The 17,898-nt window shown below is 47.9% G+C and overlaps 1 protein-coding gene across 2 annotated transcripts; it reads right to left on the bottom strand.

Annotated features, from left to right (window-relative positions):
• Positions 1-317: 317 nt before the first annotated feature.
• On the bottom strand, positions 318-17,498 carry KATNB1 (katanin regulatory subunit B1). 2 transcript variants are annotated; one of them, XM_015873681.2, is made up of 19 exons: positions 17,234-17,498; positions 15,129-15,259; positions 13,436-13,553; positions 10,498-10,598; positions 9,916-9,957; positions 8,333-8,416; positions 7,807-7,922; positions 7,265-7,336; positions 6,889-7,039; positions 6,427-6,614; positions 6,183-6,316; positions 5,343-5,393; positions 5,091-5,167; positions 4,352-4,471; positions 3,642-3,791; positions 3,266-3,342; positions 2,789-2,863; positions 1,981-2,097; positions 318-1,392 (listed from the first exon to the last, which is right to left on the bottom strand). In XM_015873681.2, the coding sequence occupies exons 1-19, from the start codon at positions 17,271-17,273 to the stop codon at positions 1,260-1,262; spliced, it is 1,977 nt and encodes a 658-aa protein (XP_015729167.2). In that variant the 5' UTR covers positions 17,274-17,498; the 3' UTR covers positions 318-1,259. The 2 variants fall into 2 exon arrangements, with proteins under 2 accessions (XP_015729167.2, XP_015729168.2); XM_015873682.3 differs by having other exon boundaries at positions 6,183-6,313.
• Between the last annotated feature and the right edge of the window lie 400 nt (positions 17,499-17,898).

The following is a 17,898-nucleotide window of genomic DNA, read 5'->3' as shown; positions in this document are numbered from 1 at the left end:
TGCTGTTACTTCCCCCTGGGCTCCATGCCCCGCTGGCTGTTACAGGCTGGAGCCCACTGCCCTGAGCGCTGCCAGCACTCAGGTGTGGAGCAGGGATGTGTCAGGGAGGAGGACAGGCCACAAGCTGCTCTCAGGGCTGGGACCTGCCCAGCACAGCGAAACCTCCCACGGGCTTCCTGCAAGGAGCGCGGGCAGCACGGCCGCTCTTACTCACAGCAGCCACTTACTCACAGCAGCCTGGTGGCAGGAAGGGTGAGAACGTGGCTGGTGCCCTGAGAGACATGATGAGGGGAGGAGATTCAGGCACGTAACACCGCTTAAAAACAAAAGACTTACAAATGTTTTAATACAATTTGTGATAAGTTACATTTCCTAGAGAGCAGCTCCAGTGTATAAAATGAGGAGACGGGGCTGGAGGAGCAGCGGGAAGCACCAGCAGGAACCTCTCTCCCCACAGGAAAGAAGAAAGAGGGGCAGAAGGTTCTGACAGCCATTTATTAGGAAAAAGGGAGTCCCGTCGAGCGGTGCAGTGGATGCAGAGACATCAGTCCATGTCCCTCTGCTCCTCCACCATCATCCCCAAAGGCAAACATGTATGACAAGTCCTAACCGAGTCATGTATGTCAACGGATCCAGGCGGACCTCAAGTCCATCTTCTGTGGCGCAGGGTTACCTGCAGGGATGCAGAGAAGCTGGAGGACAACTTCCCCTCGCCATTACTGACCCTTGTGGCTACACCACGTGCAGCAGCAGTGTCCTGGCTCACGTGTTTTGCAGCAAGCTAAAGGGGCCGGTCCCACCTGCCTGGGGAGGAGGGTAAGTCCTTCCTGCAGGGCCAGGGCTCTTCATCCCCCAGCTGGTTCTACTGGGGAAGAAGCTGCAGTCCTCGGCGTGCTGCGCAAGGAGCCTGGCCGCCAGAGCCAAGTGGCAAAGAACCAACAACACACATGGGTGAAGGAGAAGTGGCAGCAGGTCTGGAGGTCAGCACGCAGACGCAGCGCTTGACGGCGAGGTGAAGAGCTGAAACGAAGCTGCTCCACAACAGGGACGTTTTGCAGCCAGGTCCCCTCGCATCGCTCCACTCCAGTCTTCCACCTGCCCCTCCAGGCACTGCTTCTAGACAGGTGGCCGGCCACGCAGATCCATATTCCCTCTTGTGCCATGGGGAAGGATGAACACGCAGAGAAGTGCAACCCAGCCAGACCGAGCACAGAGGGGAGTTCGGCCACCCGTGTTGGCGCATGTGGTGGTAGCAGCTGTCACTCCAGCACAGTCATGAGGAGATGCAGCTCTCTGAAGGCACTACCATGGCGGCCGCTGAGCCCGGACCTGTTCTTCACAATATTACTGATGTTTTTCAGTTGCTTGTAGCACAGTTTGCATTTATGGAGCCTGTGAAAACAGCAGACACAGCATGAATGCTCACATGGGAGACGTGTCCGTTCCCAAAGTGTCTGAGATTCATCTCAAGCAGGAAAGAAAATGCAAGCCCTGCAAATGGCCTGACTGGAACAAGAGCACAACTCTGCAGGAACAGCAGGTCTCCAGCCCGCATTCTGATGAAGCAGGAGAATGGCATCCTCACAAGGGCTCTTTCACGCCTCTTTTCCCCTTTGGCAGTAAAGTCTGAGGAGGAAAGAGGTGCTGTTTCCGGAGAGCTGGTTCTCAGAGCAGAGTTACCCTGTGAATGAACTGGAAGCCCAAGGCCTAGCTGACAACTCCTGCGCTTTGTGAGGTGAAGGGTGCAGCCACTGGCTGGTTTTACTTCTGACAAACTTGAGCTTTGTTTAGGTATGACTCAGTACACAGAGAGAGGGAAAAGCAGTCTTTGGCTTTTTCCTTAGAGCAGGAGGGGTTGGTATTTGCAGACAAAAGGAAAGGCATGCCCAGTCTAGTATCAAAACCTCGAGGAAAAGGAGCAAAGCTCAACTAGGGAAAGGCTGGTTTGAAAGTGAGCAAGTGGAGGTGGGAAATGCTTACCTCTCCTCTCTAGAGATGTCCACTCCTACAGAAGGTGGTGCAGCAAGTATGTCCGTGATCAGGGGCAGGAATCTCTGCAGAATGAGTTTCAAGGAGGTGCAGCCCGTTTGCACATAGCTGAAAAGCAAACAGAGAATCAGACCCCACCTGAACTTCATTCCTCTCCCACACACATCCAGATCAGGGGAGGGGGGGCTGGGACTCAACCCCCTCCCTCCACCACTTGCAAGCAGGTAAGAGCAACAAGTGCTAAGTGCCAGTACTGTCTAAGTTGGAGCTGAGACTGACAAGCAAGCCTTTTCCCAGGGCATACACCCTCCTAAGTGGGACTTTCCTGCTCAAGAGCAGACATGTCCTGCTGAGGGCACCTGGCAGGATCCTCTCCTCGTAGGAAAGGATAGAAAACCCCATCCTAAGCAACGTGCTGCCTTCCCACCTAAAGATGAGATTCAAAGCAACCAAGACTGCTGCAGGATTTAATTCCCCTTGTCCCAAGTTGACAGTTTTATTCTCATCAGTGCACAGAGCCCACTGGCCCTACATCGATCTGACCCCTCCTGGCTGCCTTCACCTACACACTTATACCAAACCTAAACATCCTGCTCCTAATGAGGACTTCCTGCCCACACATTCTTCCCATATCATTTCCTAACACTCACTTGGCCACTCCACTGTTATCTTCCAGGTGTTGTACCAGCATCATGCTGTATCTGCTGTGATTTTCCACACATCTCTTTCAGCCCAGTGGAGCCCTCCTATCAGCACCCACATCCTTCCCACCGAACACACCGTGTTCTCGTGGCCTCACCTTTCATATTTACTTTGGAGAAGTTTTTCTATTTGAGGCAGAACTACAGTGCATAAATCCAACTTCCAGAGTGACCTGAAAAGAAAAGCATGTGTTGCAAGGTCAGAGCATGAGGCTTCCCAAAGCTGAGCTGACACAAATGAAGGTTTCTGGCAGGAATGTCCATGTAGCTGAGCCCAAGTTTACTGAGCAAGTTCACTACCTCCCCCTTGTGATAGAAAGCAGCAGGTTCTGACATTTCATTTCCTCCCTGCAGAATCACTTTATGAAGCCCTGAGACTTTGATTTTTCTTATGAGACATCCTTTACCAACAGAATAAAGGCCCTGTACATCTCCAGCAGTTGCTGGCACTGCAGAGCTGGAGATGCAACCACAAGCACACACATTTCATGCTGCAATGGCCAGCTGGACACAAGGCAGGTGCATGTCCTGACACAGCCAGAAGCTCTTTGGTATCCCAGAGATCCAGCACTCACGCTGTTTGGTTGACAATGTTCAAGAGGTCCACAACAACAGACAGGTCGTTGGTTGCTACAGCAGAGTCCACGGAGTTCTGAGAGAGAAGGAGAAGAAAACTATTGCAAAGTCTGAACAGGCTGGACTAGTGCAATAAATACCACTTGTCAAAGAAACACAGTAGAAGAAATTGAGAGATGGTAGGTAAGTGAGGATAACCCTCTCCATGTTTCCTTGTGACCTTTCAAGCCCAGCTGGAACACGGCAGCACTTTGCAACACGCCCCCGGGCACAGGCACTGTAAGATCCCATCTTTTGTATGGCAAAGTCCCACAGCAGCCATTGGAGCTGCTCAGCTGCTCCCCTCATTAACCTCAAGCTTCTCCACATCCTTGCCTTGATGTCACTGGTGCTCCACACGGCCCGCACAGTGTCCAGATTCTTGTGGCGGCTGGTGAGCACCATGCACACGGTCTTGTGGCCTTTCCTGATTTGGGACATGATTTCTTCATCCACGAGCTCAGCCTGGCTTTGGTTTTTGAGAGCCTGAAAGTAGAGTAGAGGAGCAATAACAGAACAGGATGGTACAGAAAGGGGAAGAGCTTTCTCTGTCCTTGGTGAGAGCTGGTTTTGGTGTACAGAGGGCCAAGAGGCCTCCAAGATATAAGAGGTAATGGCTGTCATGAAATAATGCTGTATGGCACACAACAATTTTCTAAATGAATCACTGTCTAGTATTCATTCAGCCTCTTTGTCCCAGCCCTTGTGTCCTGGCTTAATAACACATTCCTCAGGAGCACGGACCAACACTGCTGTGTTTGCATCAGCCTGCCATCACTCAAACAGGGGGCCGGCTGGTCCAGCAGCCCTGAGGTGCTAACCCCACAGGAACTGCAAGTTGAAGCAGTTGGGAGGCAGCAGAGCAAGCTGGCAAGGGAAGCACCAAATGAGCAGAAGGAGAGCAGAAGGAAACATGCTCTTTTGCTGCTGTGCTCAGTGCTAATGACTGCAGGCTGCAGAAAGCACCTAAGAGACCCTTCTGCACCTCCAAGAGGAGCCACTTTCTGATGCAACACCAAAAGAAATGTCTGACCAAAGATACTTACCGGTAGGAAGTCAGAAGCTTTCAGGCCAATGGGCTCGTTTCTGGCTGCAGGAATAACTGATGGCTCTGCCCTGGGCATAGGAGTTGAGGAAGCAATTGGTGGCCTCTGAAATGACTCAGGCTGCAGGAGAAATTGGGACAGAAGTTCAAGCAGCAGGAATATGGCTGTAGTCTCTCTCCTCCTTTCCCCTCAAAACAGATTCCCATTTGCTGGTATGGGTTAGAAGGCAATGAAGTACCCCTCAAATACACATCACAACTCAGTGAAGGTTTGCAAAGAACAGGCAGACACTCCAGCAGAAGTGCTGAATGCTGTCACTGTTACTGCCTTCAAAAGTTAGGGCAATGGGCCATGGCCAGCCTGAAGGCAGAGAGAGCTCTGAAGAAGCCAGAACAGCCTATCCTGTCTCCCAGTAGCTGCTTGAGATTTTGGCTGTCACAGTCTCAGTTTGAGTGCCTGCAGAAATGAAGCACCTGAGTTCTCTTCACAGTGCCCTTACTTGAGATGAAAGAAGAAATATCATTGTATGAGGAGCAAACAAATGCAATACAGCCATCATCTGCTGAAGGCCCAGTCTTCAAGTCTGCTGCTCAGATGAAACACATGGATGGACTAAGAATGAAGCTGCACTTATACTATTTTTTAAAAGAGGAATGAGCTTGATTAAAAATAGCAAACTTCTAGAATTCACCACCCAGCAGGGGTGTGAACAGCCATTAACAGATGATACTGTACGTACAAGCTCTTGCTTTGGCATCGGGGTCTGGACTTCCACAGGTTGGATAGGCTTCACTGCTTCCTTTGCAGTTACCGGCTCTATCAAGACAGAAAGAAGTAGAAAAGTAGGAATGGATTGTTGCTCACAAGAGAGGCTTAAGAGTGCAGGCACTGTAAAGCCAGTCTGCAATTAGTGATTACTGCATACGTGCAACTCTTCCTGTTCTAAGGACTATTAACTCCATCCCCACCGAGCTGTTATTTTCAAACTCACCATCCTCTGGGGGGGCTGGAAAGGGCTCATTGGTATGAGGAGGAGTTCGAGCTATGGAGAAAGGAAAGAAAATAAATGACAGAGTCATCCAAGGCTACAGATTAGTAATAAGTCAGCCTTGGAGCTGGGAGATCTCCAGCAGCTCCACTGATTAGGGCAATCAGTGATACAGCAAGCAGTTATCTTCTGCAGACCTTGACGTTATTGCTGAATTTAGCCAAAGGCTTTTAGCCTTCATGGATGGGACAAAGTTGAATTATGAAGCACAAGACACTGTCACAGCAAATCACTTTGAAACAAACATTCACCTCCAAATACACTCATTTACAAAAGTAAATGAAAATAATGGCTTCCTTTATGCTTTATACTCTTTATGAGTATCTCACTTTCCTCATTAACAGAAAATGAGACATAGGCATTGTCCTGTGCCTCCTAAACAACAATTAGCACTTTAACAGAACATTTTACTTTTCCTTCTTTAGCAGAGGCTGCTGGTTTTACATGTATCAGAATTCTACGCAAATAAAAGACCATGTAATAGAGTGGTGCTATCTAACCAGGACAGGAGGGCTCCATGCTTACAATGGAGCTCTGGATTCTGGGCCAGACTTCAACCAGACATCACTGCATCCAAGTAAAGGGGTAACCCTTCAGAAGTTTACCAGTGTGCTTTGTGGTTCAGAGTCCAAGCACAGAACACTGAAGTCATCTAAACTCTCTCAGGTGACAGGTGAAGCTGTTATTACAATACACCAAAGTTCACTGCTGATGAATCAGTTTAGTGCCTACTGCTCTGAATTAGCCACATCACTCAAAAGCAGAATAAGCCACGGTACTAACAGATGACATTCTTGGGCTGGAAGATCTCTTTGTAATCCTCTGGATTCTGGATCTCAGCCTTGGATTCCTTCTCATCCCGGTCCTCATCACTGCTGGGACTGCGCCTCTCGCTCTCTGAACTGCGCTTCACCCTGCTGTGAAAGAAAGTGATGCTGTTTAGGGCCAGGCCCCACATAGACCCTTTTAGACAGAACAAAAGCACTAAGCTCCTTCTTCAAGTTACAACAAAGCAGCTTTCCCTTACCTCTGAGGTTTGCTGCAGCTAGTTGAGGGTCTGTCATAGCTGCGACGAAGGGAGGACCCTGTGGGGGTGGGCTGAGCCAGAGGTTCGTTGTTCCTGAGCAGCCCATGAGGAACCAAACCTGACCTTGTCACTCTACTGAGATCCACAACAAAGGAAGAGACCGTGCTTTGTGCAAAGGAAACTCCTATCTGCAGAGGCAAAAGATCAAGGCAGTTCACTGAACAGCATGGACCATGTCAGCCTTTCTGAGATCAGGCATGATGATGGAGTGACCCTGAGTGATGGTGCTTGAGAATGTGCCAACTCAGTGCTTTGGCTTTTTCAGTTGGAAACTGCCAGCGTTTCGTTAATGGGCTATTTCATAACATACAGTTTTATCTGTGATTGGTCAAGTTAAGTCCCTCTTCTTTCCTCATGTCTTACAACCACCACCTCCCCAGCTCCTCGCAAACGGTGTCTTACCAGCTGGTTGTTGCAGATACATAAATCAGCTACTTTTCCCCAGTTCACCAAGACCACATCAAAACAACGCTCTGGCTCCCAGCCGTACACACGCAGAGAATCCTGGAAGCCTCCATACAAGCAGCAGCCATCCGGGTTGAAAAGAACACACCTGGGAGAAGGTAGATGGAGAATTTAGACACAACTTTGCAATGCTGCATGCTCCCCAGGGCTGTGTCCCTGACTTCACCAAACACCTCCAGCACTATTCTCAGTAATTATCCCACTGACCTGGTGAACCAGTTCAAGTTTCTCTCAACTTTCCCTCTCATAAAATCTCCAGTCCAGCCCCAGTTTTGCTCTGTGCCTCATATACTGCGGTAGGACTTTAACGTACCTGACTGGAGTAGCCTCCTCTTCAATACAGCTCACAACGTGAAACTTCTCCAAGTCCCAGAAACGAATGGTCCTGTGCACAGGACAGAACAAAAATCACTGCTCATCTGTCTGGAAACCTGCTTTAGGATCAAGTATTAAAGTAACCTACCCAGAACTAGAACAACTTCCACTGTTGTGCATGCATGATGAAGACTAGTGTAGCTAAGATATATAAATCCAGCCCAAGATGCTTAGAGGTTCTAGAAATCCATAGGCTTTTAGAGCAGAACCAGAGCATTGCGTGTTATACACGTAGGATTAGTGAGCCACTCAAGCCCACTGAATTGTTTTCTAGCATGGCAAAGAGCATCAGCAGTTCTGGATGAGAAGGTAAGAGCTTTATATTCTGTACATCACAGGTATGACATGCTGTTGGCTAGGTGACACACTCTTGTAATGGTTTGAGTCGTGGGACATTCCTGCTTGCCATGTTCCTAAGGAAAGGCATCAGGAAAGGAAACTTATCAACAATTCCCCTTTTTCTCTTTCCCCTGTCTTTACCTGTCAGAGCTGCCGGAAGCCAAAAGGTATTCGCTGGGATGGAATTCAACGACATTGACTGGGCCAGAATGCCCTGTAAACTCGAACATTACCTTCCCAGCAGTCAGATCCCATAGCTGGAAGAAAGCAAGGACAGAGCCAGAAATTGATATGGCATATCCAACTTAGTGAACATTACTAATGAATAGGTACATTTATTTAGCAACTTTTATTAAGATGACTCCTGCCATGTTTAGGTATCCCAATTCTACCATCATAAAAACCTGAATTTTCATGAGCACAGTGCCAACATATCTGCAGGACTAAGGCACTTCATCACACCTCACTCATTTTGGGATGCTCTGAGCCACTGGACATGATCCCCAACAAACACTTGTCCTGGCAAAGCCACAGAGCCCAGCCAGCTGCCTAACAAACAAAAGGGGGCTATGAGGGACTGCTGGTAATGCCTGGATAAACAAACCAACCAACCAACCAGCAAGTCAAGTATTCCACATAACATAAGGGAGATGTCATAATAAATTACCTTTACAGTGTGATCATCAGCAGCAGAGGCTAACCACTTGCCATCAGGACTAAATCGAAGGCATCTCACTGCTTGTGTGTGACTCTGCAACCAGAAAAACAATTATCCTGTTTTTTTTATTTTCTTTTTCCTTCCTTTAGAGGGAATTCTGGCTTTTGTCTTTCAATGCAGAATCATAGATTCACAAAGTTAGAAAGGACCTACAAGATCATGTAGTCCAGTTGTCCTTCTCTTACCATTACTACCACTAAGCTACTAAACCACACATCATAGCTCCTCATCCAGATGCCTCTTGAACACTGCTAGGGATGGAGACTCCACCACCTCCCTGGGCAGCCATTCCAGTGCCTGACCACTCTATGGGAGAAAAGGTTTTTCCTTACTTACTTACACATAATCTAAATCTCCCCTGGTGCAACTTGTGGCCATTTCCTTGAGTCCAATTTGCTGTCGTCTGCACACTTACTGAGGGTACACTCAATCCCCTCATCCAGGTCATCAATGAAGATATTAGATAAGATGGGCCCCAGGACCAACCCCTGGAGGACACCACTTGTAATGGGTCGCCAGGTGGACTTAACTCCATTAACCACTACCTGCTGGGCATGGCCCTCTAGCCAGTTTCTTATCAAGAGAATACAACACAGTGCAATGAGATAAAACTGTTTCTCAGGGTCCACAACTTACAGGATTTTAAGCACTACACAAGACTTGACCCATCCACACTAAGTGGGTATAACTTCTCTCATCTAGACATTTCTGGCATCAGCCTAAGAGTGGTAAATATAGATCTGCTTGAACTAATGAGAATCAGATTTAAGCTAAACAGATTTCTTTGTTAAGACAGATGAGCATGTCAATACATTGGCTTCTAAATGGGATTTATATATAACAATACATAATTAATTCATAGTTCTTTGGATAGAAAAAGGCTCTGTGAATAGAAATCATGTCAGTTGTAGTAGAACTGTCAAGTCACAGCCTGAAGCAGTGATTGAGCACCTGGTGGGAAGGCAGGGTCAGCCCAGGGGAGCTCAGGTGTATGCAGTGTACCTGAGTGACTGGAAGGGGTGGAGCCAGGATCCATCCCTTCCCAGACCTCATTTAAGGGTTGGCAGTGGAGGTGAGGGTGTCTCTTGCTGGGGATCCCTTCCTACCTGAGGCCTTCTAAAGGTAAGCAGCTCTTTTTCCCCTTCATTTCTGTGGCTGTTGCATTTGGACTGGTTCTTATTTGTTGTATCCAAAGACTTTGCCACCCTGCTATTATAACCCCATTATAGCATTACATCAGTGTAGTGGGTACTTTGTGGTAATAGCAGTCACAGCATTAAGAAGCACTTACTCATGGATGCTTTCTATCTCTGACTGAAGCCAACCAGACTAAAGTACATTGATTCCTGTGATATCCATTTTGTGTTCCCATACAGTTCACAGAGGTCTACCAAGCTTTATTAGACCACTTCACATGCAGGCCTTATTTTTATGTCAGGAAACTAGAAAGTTCATTGCACACAGTCACTATAAGGTTTGTCCACAAACCCAAGACAGAAATCCTTCTTCTGATAATGAAGTTATAATTTTACCTTATATTTGAAGATGCAGCCTTTCCTTCGTACATCCCAGAGCTACAGGGAGAAAAAGCAAACAAAATATGCTTAGAAGGGTACATGGCGTATAGTTGTGGGTGCAAGAGCCCTGTCAAAATAACACATCACCAAGTTGGTAACACAGTGGAATGGGATCACTGGAGGGGCTGCTAAAGCCCTGCTTGCTCCAGCTACATTTCCTAGCCTAATTTACCAACTGACAACTACTTCTGCAGGGTATTTCCTACTACAAAAGCTCTGCTGCTGCAGACAAATACCAGCCTGCTGAAGCAGGTGCAGTCCATAGTGATGAGTACATCTGTGCTTGCTGACACCAGCTCATGGCAGGCACCTAACCTGAGCCCTGTGGGACAAGTCACATTCCACAGCTGAGGAGACACCCTCATGAACTACTACTGGGAAGACACATGCATGAATTTCACAAGCACTCATAAATACACCTGCCCACACACACAAATGAAGATGTACAGCATCTACCAGAAGTTCAGCACAAGGCACATTCTGGTGCTCTTCATAACAAAAAGGCTGCAAGTAGAGAGTAAGGGAGGTGAGCTTTACCTTAATGTCTGTATCTAAAGAGCCAGATGCCACAAAACTTCCGTAAGGATGGAAGTCAAGGCTGCAGATGTTTGCTTTGTGACCAAGCAATGTACGGAGAACTGGGAAAAGGAGAAGCAAAGCAGGGAGAAAGAATTAGGAGCAAGTATTTAGTACTTCATTTCACCCCAATAGCATGCAGGAGTTTAGCAAAACCATCCTCACTGCTGTATGAATGCTATATATGGTTTATTATTTAGAATATATACAGATGATTCTACCAAAATGACCCAAACTTTACCCTCACAATGCACAGATGCAGCGATATGAGGCCCATGTTTACACAATCGTAAAATCATTTGAGTTTGAGGGGATCTTTAAAGGTAATCTAACCCAACTCCTCTGCAATGAACAGGGAACATTCAGTGACCCTAATGAAATCCCTGTCCTCAGGTGTGGAAGCTATGAATAGAACTCAGCTGTGACCAATCTGAAAATAAGACTAAAAAGGTATGCTTAGGGGCAGCTGTCTGGCAATGTTATCATTCCACTCGTAGCAAAGAGCAAAATAATAAATAGGGTGGAGTAGTTCCAGCCTGGAATTGGAAGGGACAGCATTCACCGTGCGGCTATTAGATGAGCCCTTTTTGAGTGCTCTGCATGAGCCCAACTTTTGCCTCTTCATGCTGCAGTACTTGCACCAGGCTCCTTCAACCACAACCTTCACTTACAGGAAGCATCTCACAGATGGGGAATGGACACTCAGAGAGCAGGAGGCAAAGAAAATGACCCAGTGCTCGAGCAAGCCATCAACAAAATAATGCTCTTGTAATTCTGGAAACCAGAAGGGACCCATTGAACAGGTACATCTATCTCTGAGAGCAGAAGTCAATGTTGAAAAGCAAAAATTGCTCAGGGGCAATCTCTCTCCACCACCAGTCATCTGGGACAATATCATGGATCCCTTGGTACCAATAAGCTCGAGCCAGACTTGGAATGCTCACTTGCACAGATGCTGGCCCATAGGCCTACTACTAACTTCAGCTAGATCAGTTAGCCTGCACTGGTATAGTCAAACTACATTATAACTGAACTGATTCTAACTGTCTGAATGATAGTGCTCTTTATTATCTATGATACCAGCTGTTTGCCACCTTTGCTCAGCCAAGGTAACGATATAATGAAAACAGACAGAGAAACTGACTGCCTGTGGTTTGGATGAGCTGGGTGAAACACAGGCCGGAGGGCTGGGCCTGAAGAGTTGTGGTCAATGGAGTTAAATCCAGTTGGCTATTTAACATCTTTATTAATAATCTTCAGGGGATTGAGTGCACCCCCAGTAAGTCTGCAGGTGACACCAAGTTGGGGGTGTGTCTTGGTCTGCCAGAATGGAGAAAGGCACTACAGAGGGACCTGGATAGGCTGGATTGATGGGCCAGGGCAAACTGTATGAGTTTCTATAGGGCCAAGTGTCAGGTTCTGCATTTTGGTCACAACAACCCCAGGCAACCCTACAGGTTTGGGTAGGAGTGTCTGGAAAGCTGCCTGATGGAAAGGAACCTTGGTGTGCTGATGGACAGTGGGCTGAATATGAGCCAGCAGTGTGCCCAAGTGGCCAAGAAAGCCGGTAGCATCCTGGCTTGTATCAGGAATGGTGTGGTGAGCAGCACTAGGGAAGTCATCCTGCCCACGTACTCGGCATTGGTGAGGCCTCACCTCATGTACTGTGTTCAGTTTGGGGCACCTCAGTACAGAAAGGACAAGGAGGTGCTGGAGCAGGTCCAGAGAAAGGCAATAAGGCTTGTGAAGGGCTTGGAGAATATGGCCTATGAGGAGACACTGAAGGAACTGGGGATGTTTAGTCTGGGGAAGAGGAGGCTGAGAGGAGGTCACTTCCAATATCTGAAAGGTGATTGCAGCAGAGTGGGGTTGGTCTCACTGGTTACAGTATGAGGGGAAACGGCCTCACATTGCACAGGGGAGGCTTAGATTGGACATCAGGAAAAAACTTCTTTACAGAAAGGGGTGTTAAGCACTGGAATGGGCTGCCCAGGGAGGTGGTTGAGTAGCCATCCCCAGATGTGTTTAAAGACTGTCTGGATGTGGTGCTCAGGGATGTGATTTAGCAGAGAGCTGTTAGAGTTCAGGTAATATGGTCAAGTTGCAGTTAGACTTGATGATCTTTAAGGTCTTTTCCTTAAAGATTCTATGATTCTACAAGAAACACTGATTAATTTTAGAGTATTTCTGCTGGAATTCACTTAAGGGATTCGCAGCACTTGAGCAAATTTGTTCTAGGACTTGACAAAAAGGCAATACATAAAGTATGACTCAACAGTTGTCCTTTAAAAGATCAGAGCCTGATGAGTTCACAGCTTTTACAATTCAGTAACAATTAAGTCTTTGTCTATTTCTCCCCTTGTGCTCTTGCATGGCCATATAAGAACTGAATAAAAAGATTCCTCAAAATACATTGAAAAAAAAGGAAAGATGGAATCTAAAAGTGAGAGTGAGAGGTCAGCAAGCAGGAGGTGCCTGGACTTGTGCAGAACCAAACAAATTTCCTTTCTGATTTTAGAGTTAGAGTTAAGTGTATCCTCTTAAGGCTGAAACTCTTAAGCTGAGGCTATGAGTATGACTTATGCCTTGTTACTCCTGATGTGTAGAAAAATCTATCTGGAATACAGATTTCAGCCTCAGATGAGGTCAAAAATACTGGAAACTACTTCCTCAGCTTCATCTCCATGATAAATGCACAAACTTCTGCTTCAATGTGCACACAGAGCTCTACTGTTTCAAGTAGGAATTCCACCAACACCCTCTAGCAGTACTGGAAGCTTAGACAAAAGCAATGCTGGGCATTCTTTCTTACGTTAGGAATGTTGTGAGTTGGCAAAAACATAGAGCATAAAGATATTGCAAGAATGTATGTACTAATAGAAAACTCAAAGAAACGTACTTTTGGCAGCTTCCAGGTCCCAGACTCGAATGGACCCTGACTGGGACCCTGCAACAATGAGTTCCTCGTTGGCACTGATCTGTAGGCTCTCAATGGGTGTTGTGTGGCCTGTCAAGCTCTGCAATAAAAACCACAAGTCACAAGCAATGGTTACTGACACAGATTTGGGCACTGTTTAAGTCCATGGCACATGATTCACACTCAATTGGAAACTATTTTATTGGGACCAGCTGGCTGTGCTTTTTTTTCAGCAGCTACCAGCATGGTATTGCATCCCAAAGACCATCCTTGCACTATGCACCTATCTTCCATGTTATCCCACTTGCTGGAACACTGACTAACTTTTCAAGGATGCATCAACAGAAACATGTGCAGCTAAAAATTAAGTGCAGATGCCCAGATGAGGCTGACACATGCTTATATTACAGGAATTATGCTATGCAAGCACAATGGCACTGTGCTTATTCTAAGTGGGTCATATAGGTCTCACAAACAGGTTACAAAATCAAAGCAAGCACAAAAGCAGGGCCACTCAAAACCTTCCCAAAAGCAAGGAGCCACATGTTGCTGCCAGCACTGGATGTCACAATGATAACACGGTGACATCATTGAAATATTAATTTGAAGCAAGAGCTTATAATTCGCATGTATGCGTTTTCTTTCATCCTTGAGCATCTGAAAGCTTACCAATTATCTAAGACTTTTGAGAAGGCTAGTATTTAATATCAGTGTACGCACTACTATTATAGGCCTTCTGCTCATCAATTAAGCAATATGATTATCCCCTGCTTTACCTCATCCTCACACGGGTCTTTTGAAACAGTTAAGCTAGCTCTGTGCCTACACACAGGTACAGAAGTTGGGGATGGCAGCAGAAAGCTGCCTGTTTGGATGGGGCTTTCTTTAGATTTCAAGCACACCTGCAGTGCTCCAGGGCTGCGACTGTCACTGTGCAGGGAGGGACAAACAGGAATCAAGCTGTAGTGCTGTTTAAGTTCCTTTCCTCCCTCCTCTCTAAAGAGCAACCATCTTGAATCTCAACACTGTCTCATGAGGTTCACTCTGCCTAGAGAAATCCTTCTATAATGCAGTGTTATTTTGTTAATTAAACAAGACACTTGCTCTAGATACTTTTCTATAACACCCTCTTGAAGGAAAAGTGATACAGTACAGACAGCTGTTAAATGTGCTCTAGTGGTAACCCTACTCTTCCTAATGTGCTGTGCCCAGGATTATTCTTTTCCAGCCTACGGTCAAGTCAGTATTCTAACTTTGTGCTGACAATGAGTGTCTGTGGGACAGATGGAAATGCATCCTGCCTGGGATGTTTCCTGCAAGGAGGACAAACTCCAAGATGCAAATTTGGCCCCTGTAGCTCACACTACAAGACAAGCTGACCTCATACAAAGCTATAATTACCTGCAGCACAGTAACAGAAGGCTCCATATTCATTATCTGAGAAATACTAGTTCTGTTGGAGCAGAGAGCCATCTTTGGTCCTCCTTGGAGCAGCAGCCTCACCGAATTCTGTCCCAATCTTTTGCCAGCATCTGGCCATCTGGCTTTGCATTGATAAACTCTATTCACAAGTCCCACAGGCTACAACCCAGCAATCTCCTCCCTCGTTCCCCACCCTCCCTGTCTCAGAATTAACGCTCTCCTCCCCAGGAAGTTGAAGCAGGCCTGCTCTCACCATGACGCAGTTGGGCTTGTTAACTGACCACACGTTGACCCGACAGTCATCTCCTCCAGTTGCCAGCAGCCGGCCCGAGCTCTTCCCCAGGACTAACGAGGACACGTTGCTGCTGTGAGCCACGATCTCTTCTGCAGAAAATGAAGCAGTCAGGATGGTCTGCATTAAGGACTTTCCACCCCATTCCTCCCAAAGAGATTAAAACAATTCTTCTTGCTCCAGAAAGCCTTTCCAGTTTCCACTGGAAAAGTGGCAGCAGCATGCAATTCAGATAAGAAGTCACACTATTATCTGGCTTCAAACGGTCCTCCTGGGCTCTGTCTGCTGTACTTAAGATGTTTGCTAGCCAGGCTTCCTAAAAGCATCTTCTCTCCCCAGCAGCAGTGCAGTAGCTTTTAAAGACTGCAGCAACCTGCTCATAGAGGCCGCTTTTCCTTCTGCACTGAGGTGGGTCTCAGTCAGCAGAGCTGCTTCAGAAGCTGCAATGATAAGCAGCAGTCACAGACTCCTAGAAAAGGCCTCTAACTAGGAGAGCTGTGTCCAACCCCAGAGGGACTCAGTTCAGTTTGTTACCTGACAGAGCAAAAGCCAGACTCATCAGAGGGAGAAGTGGAGCTGTGCTTTGGCATAGGCTGTGCTAAAGTGAAATTCAGCAATTCAGCTTGCCACTGTGATAAAGGATGGGCATTTAAAGGGGCACAAAGAAGCAAACGTGGCTGATATGGAAAGATTGTTAAGAACTGAAGGGCTGATAGAAACACTAGAGTTCTAGGAAAGAAAGCCTTACAATACAACCGTGTGGCAAAAGATAAGCCAAAGAAGCCCTTTTGCACAGACATCAATTTTTATAATGGATTTTAAAATCCACCCAAAATTTTGGCAGGAGCTTTTGGCAGATGTATTTATCAATTTCTTCCCTTGACTGCTCTCTGCTTTGAGAGTTTAATGCATTTGCAAGCCTAATAGGTATAAAACAGGAGGCTCAGGGGAGACCTCACTGCACTTTACAACTTCCTGAAGGGAGGTTGTGATGAGGAGGGGTTTGGCCTCTTCACCAAGACAACAAACAGGACCCTTGGAAATGGCCACAAGTTGTACCAGATGAGGTTTAGATTAGACATAAGAAGGAACTTTTTCTCTCAGAGCATGGTCAGGCACTGGAATGGCTGCCCAGGGAGGTGGTGGAGTCTCCATCCCTGGCAGTGTTCAAGAAGCATCTGGATGAGGAGCTGTGAGAGATGGCTTAGTGCCTTGTGGTAGCAATGGTGATCTTGTAGGTCCTTTCCAACCTTGTGATTCTATGAGGTTTGTTGTAAAAGGGCCATGCAGTAATCAACTCAGCTCTCCTTGGAGTTGCTCTGGTGGGAAGGGCGATGTGACTGTGTAAAGCACACCACTAACCCAAAGGGCCATCAGACAGCTGCAGCAGTAATTAAATCTGCTTTGATCTCAGGCTCCGAGTGTTTTTCTGAAAGCAAAACTGTGCAACTTTCACTTCAGCTGGAGGAACACCTTTCAAATTACACAGGTAAATGGGCTGTAAATGAGATGAGGCAAGCTGAAAGTACATGTGCTCTGTGTTGAAAGCTCAATCCTCCTTAAGACAACACTAAAGGACGTATATGTGCAAAGAACCAAAGGACACGAGCAGCACAATTAGTACTGAGAGACCAACTCGCTTGTAAAAGAGGAAAGTACAGATGCTGAGCACTGCTGGTACCAATAGGAATGTACCAACACCTTGTGCTTTTCCTCCTCCTGGCTTCATTCTTTGTAATACAGCGATGTTTAAGTGTCACTGCTGAGGAACCAGCCCCTGTCTATAGGGCCGGGCTGTGGGCTCTCTCCTCATCCACAATGGCACTGAGCCCCCACCAGCACCATAAACACTTTACAAGATGCTGAGGGAGGGCACCACCAACTCATGGCTGAGGTACAGAAGGTTGATCTGCTGCTGGAGGTTCCCATCCCTGCGATTTCTGCACAGCAATCTGCTGTTCTGCCCCCGCTCAGTGGATGAGCGGCTCACTCCGGTGCCACCTCCCACCCCAGCCTCCAACCGGGCCCGGCTCCCCCTCGTCCCCCCGCCCCCCGCCGCCACTCACGCAGCTTCCAGGCCGTCTTGGTGACGACGGCCGCTGCCATGTCCCGCCGCCTCCAGGCTCCACGCCTGGGCCTGTCTCGGGGCTCGACCCCTTCTCTGTCTCAGCACGGCCGCTCCGGGCCCCTCTTCGCCGCCGATCCCCGCGGTGCGGCCTGCGGGCCCCAGTGCGCTCCGGTGGGTTAGGCCTGGGCCGCCTCCACCCGGCACGACTCGCCTGGCAACCGGGCCCTGGCAACCGGCCCCCAAGCGCCAACCTGGGCCGCGCCACGCCCCCGCCCGGCTTCCACCAATCAGAGCCGCCCTTGCTCCTCCCGCCTGTCCCGCAGCGCCAGGGTTCTGTCAGGCGCTCGACCAATGGGAGACGAGGGATGGCAGGTTGCCATGCAAACTACAGAGCGGCTGACCATTCGCAGCGCGGCTTCTTGGAAAAGCCTTTCCAGCCCAGCCAATAAGGAGGCGCGGAGCTAGGTTGCTTCATGTCTGTGGGTGCTGAGGGGGGTGTCATGGCGGCGCTCAGGTCAGGCCCGGGGGAGCGGCCCCACAGCCCGCAGCTCCATCGAGGGAGTCGCTGTGGTGTCAGACGCTGCACACAAAGGGAGGCAGCATCCTGCCATCAGCACCTGAATGCTGCCACCCTGTGCAAGGGTAACCTGGTCCATTGAATGT

Source organism: Coturnix japonica, chromosome 6 (genome assembly GCF_054131305.1).
Source record: "Coturnix japonica strain WE chromosome 6, WE-NBRP24, whole genome shotgun sequence".
NCBI classification, from domain to species: domain Eukaryota; kingdom Metazoa; phylum Chordata; class Aves; order Galliformes; family Phasianidae; genus Coturnix; species Coturnix japonica.
This window is presented reverse-complemented; position numbering and strand designations above follow the sequence as displayed.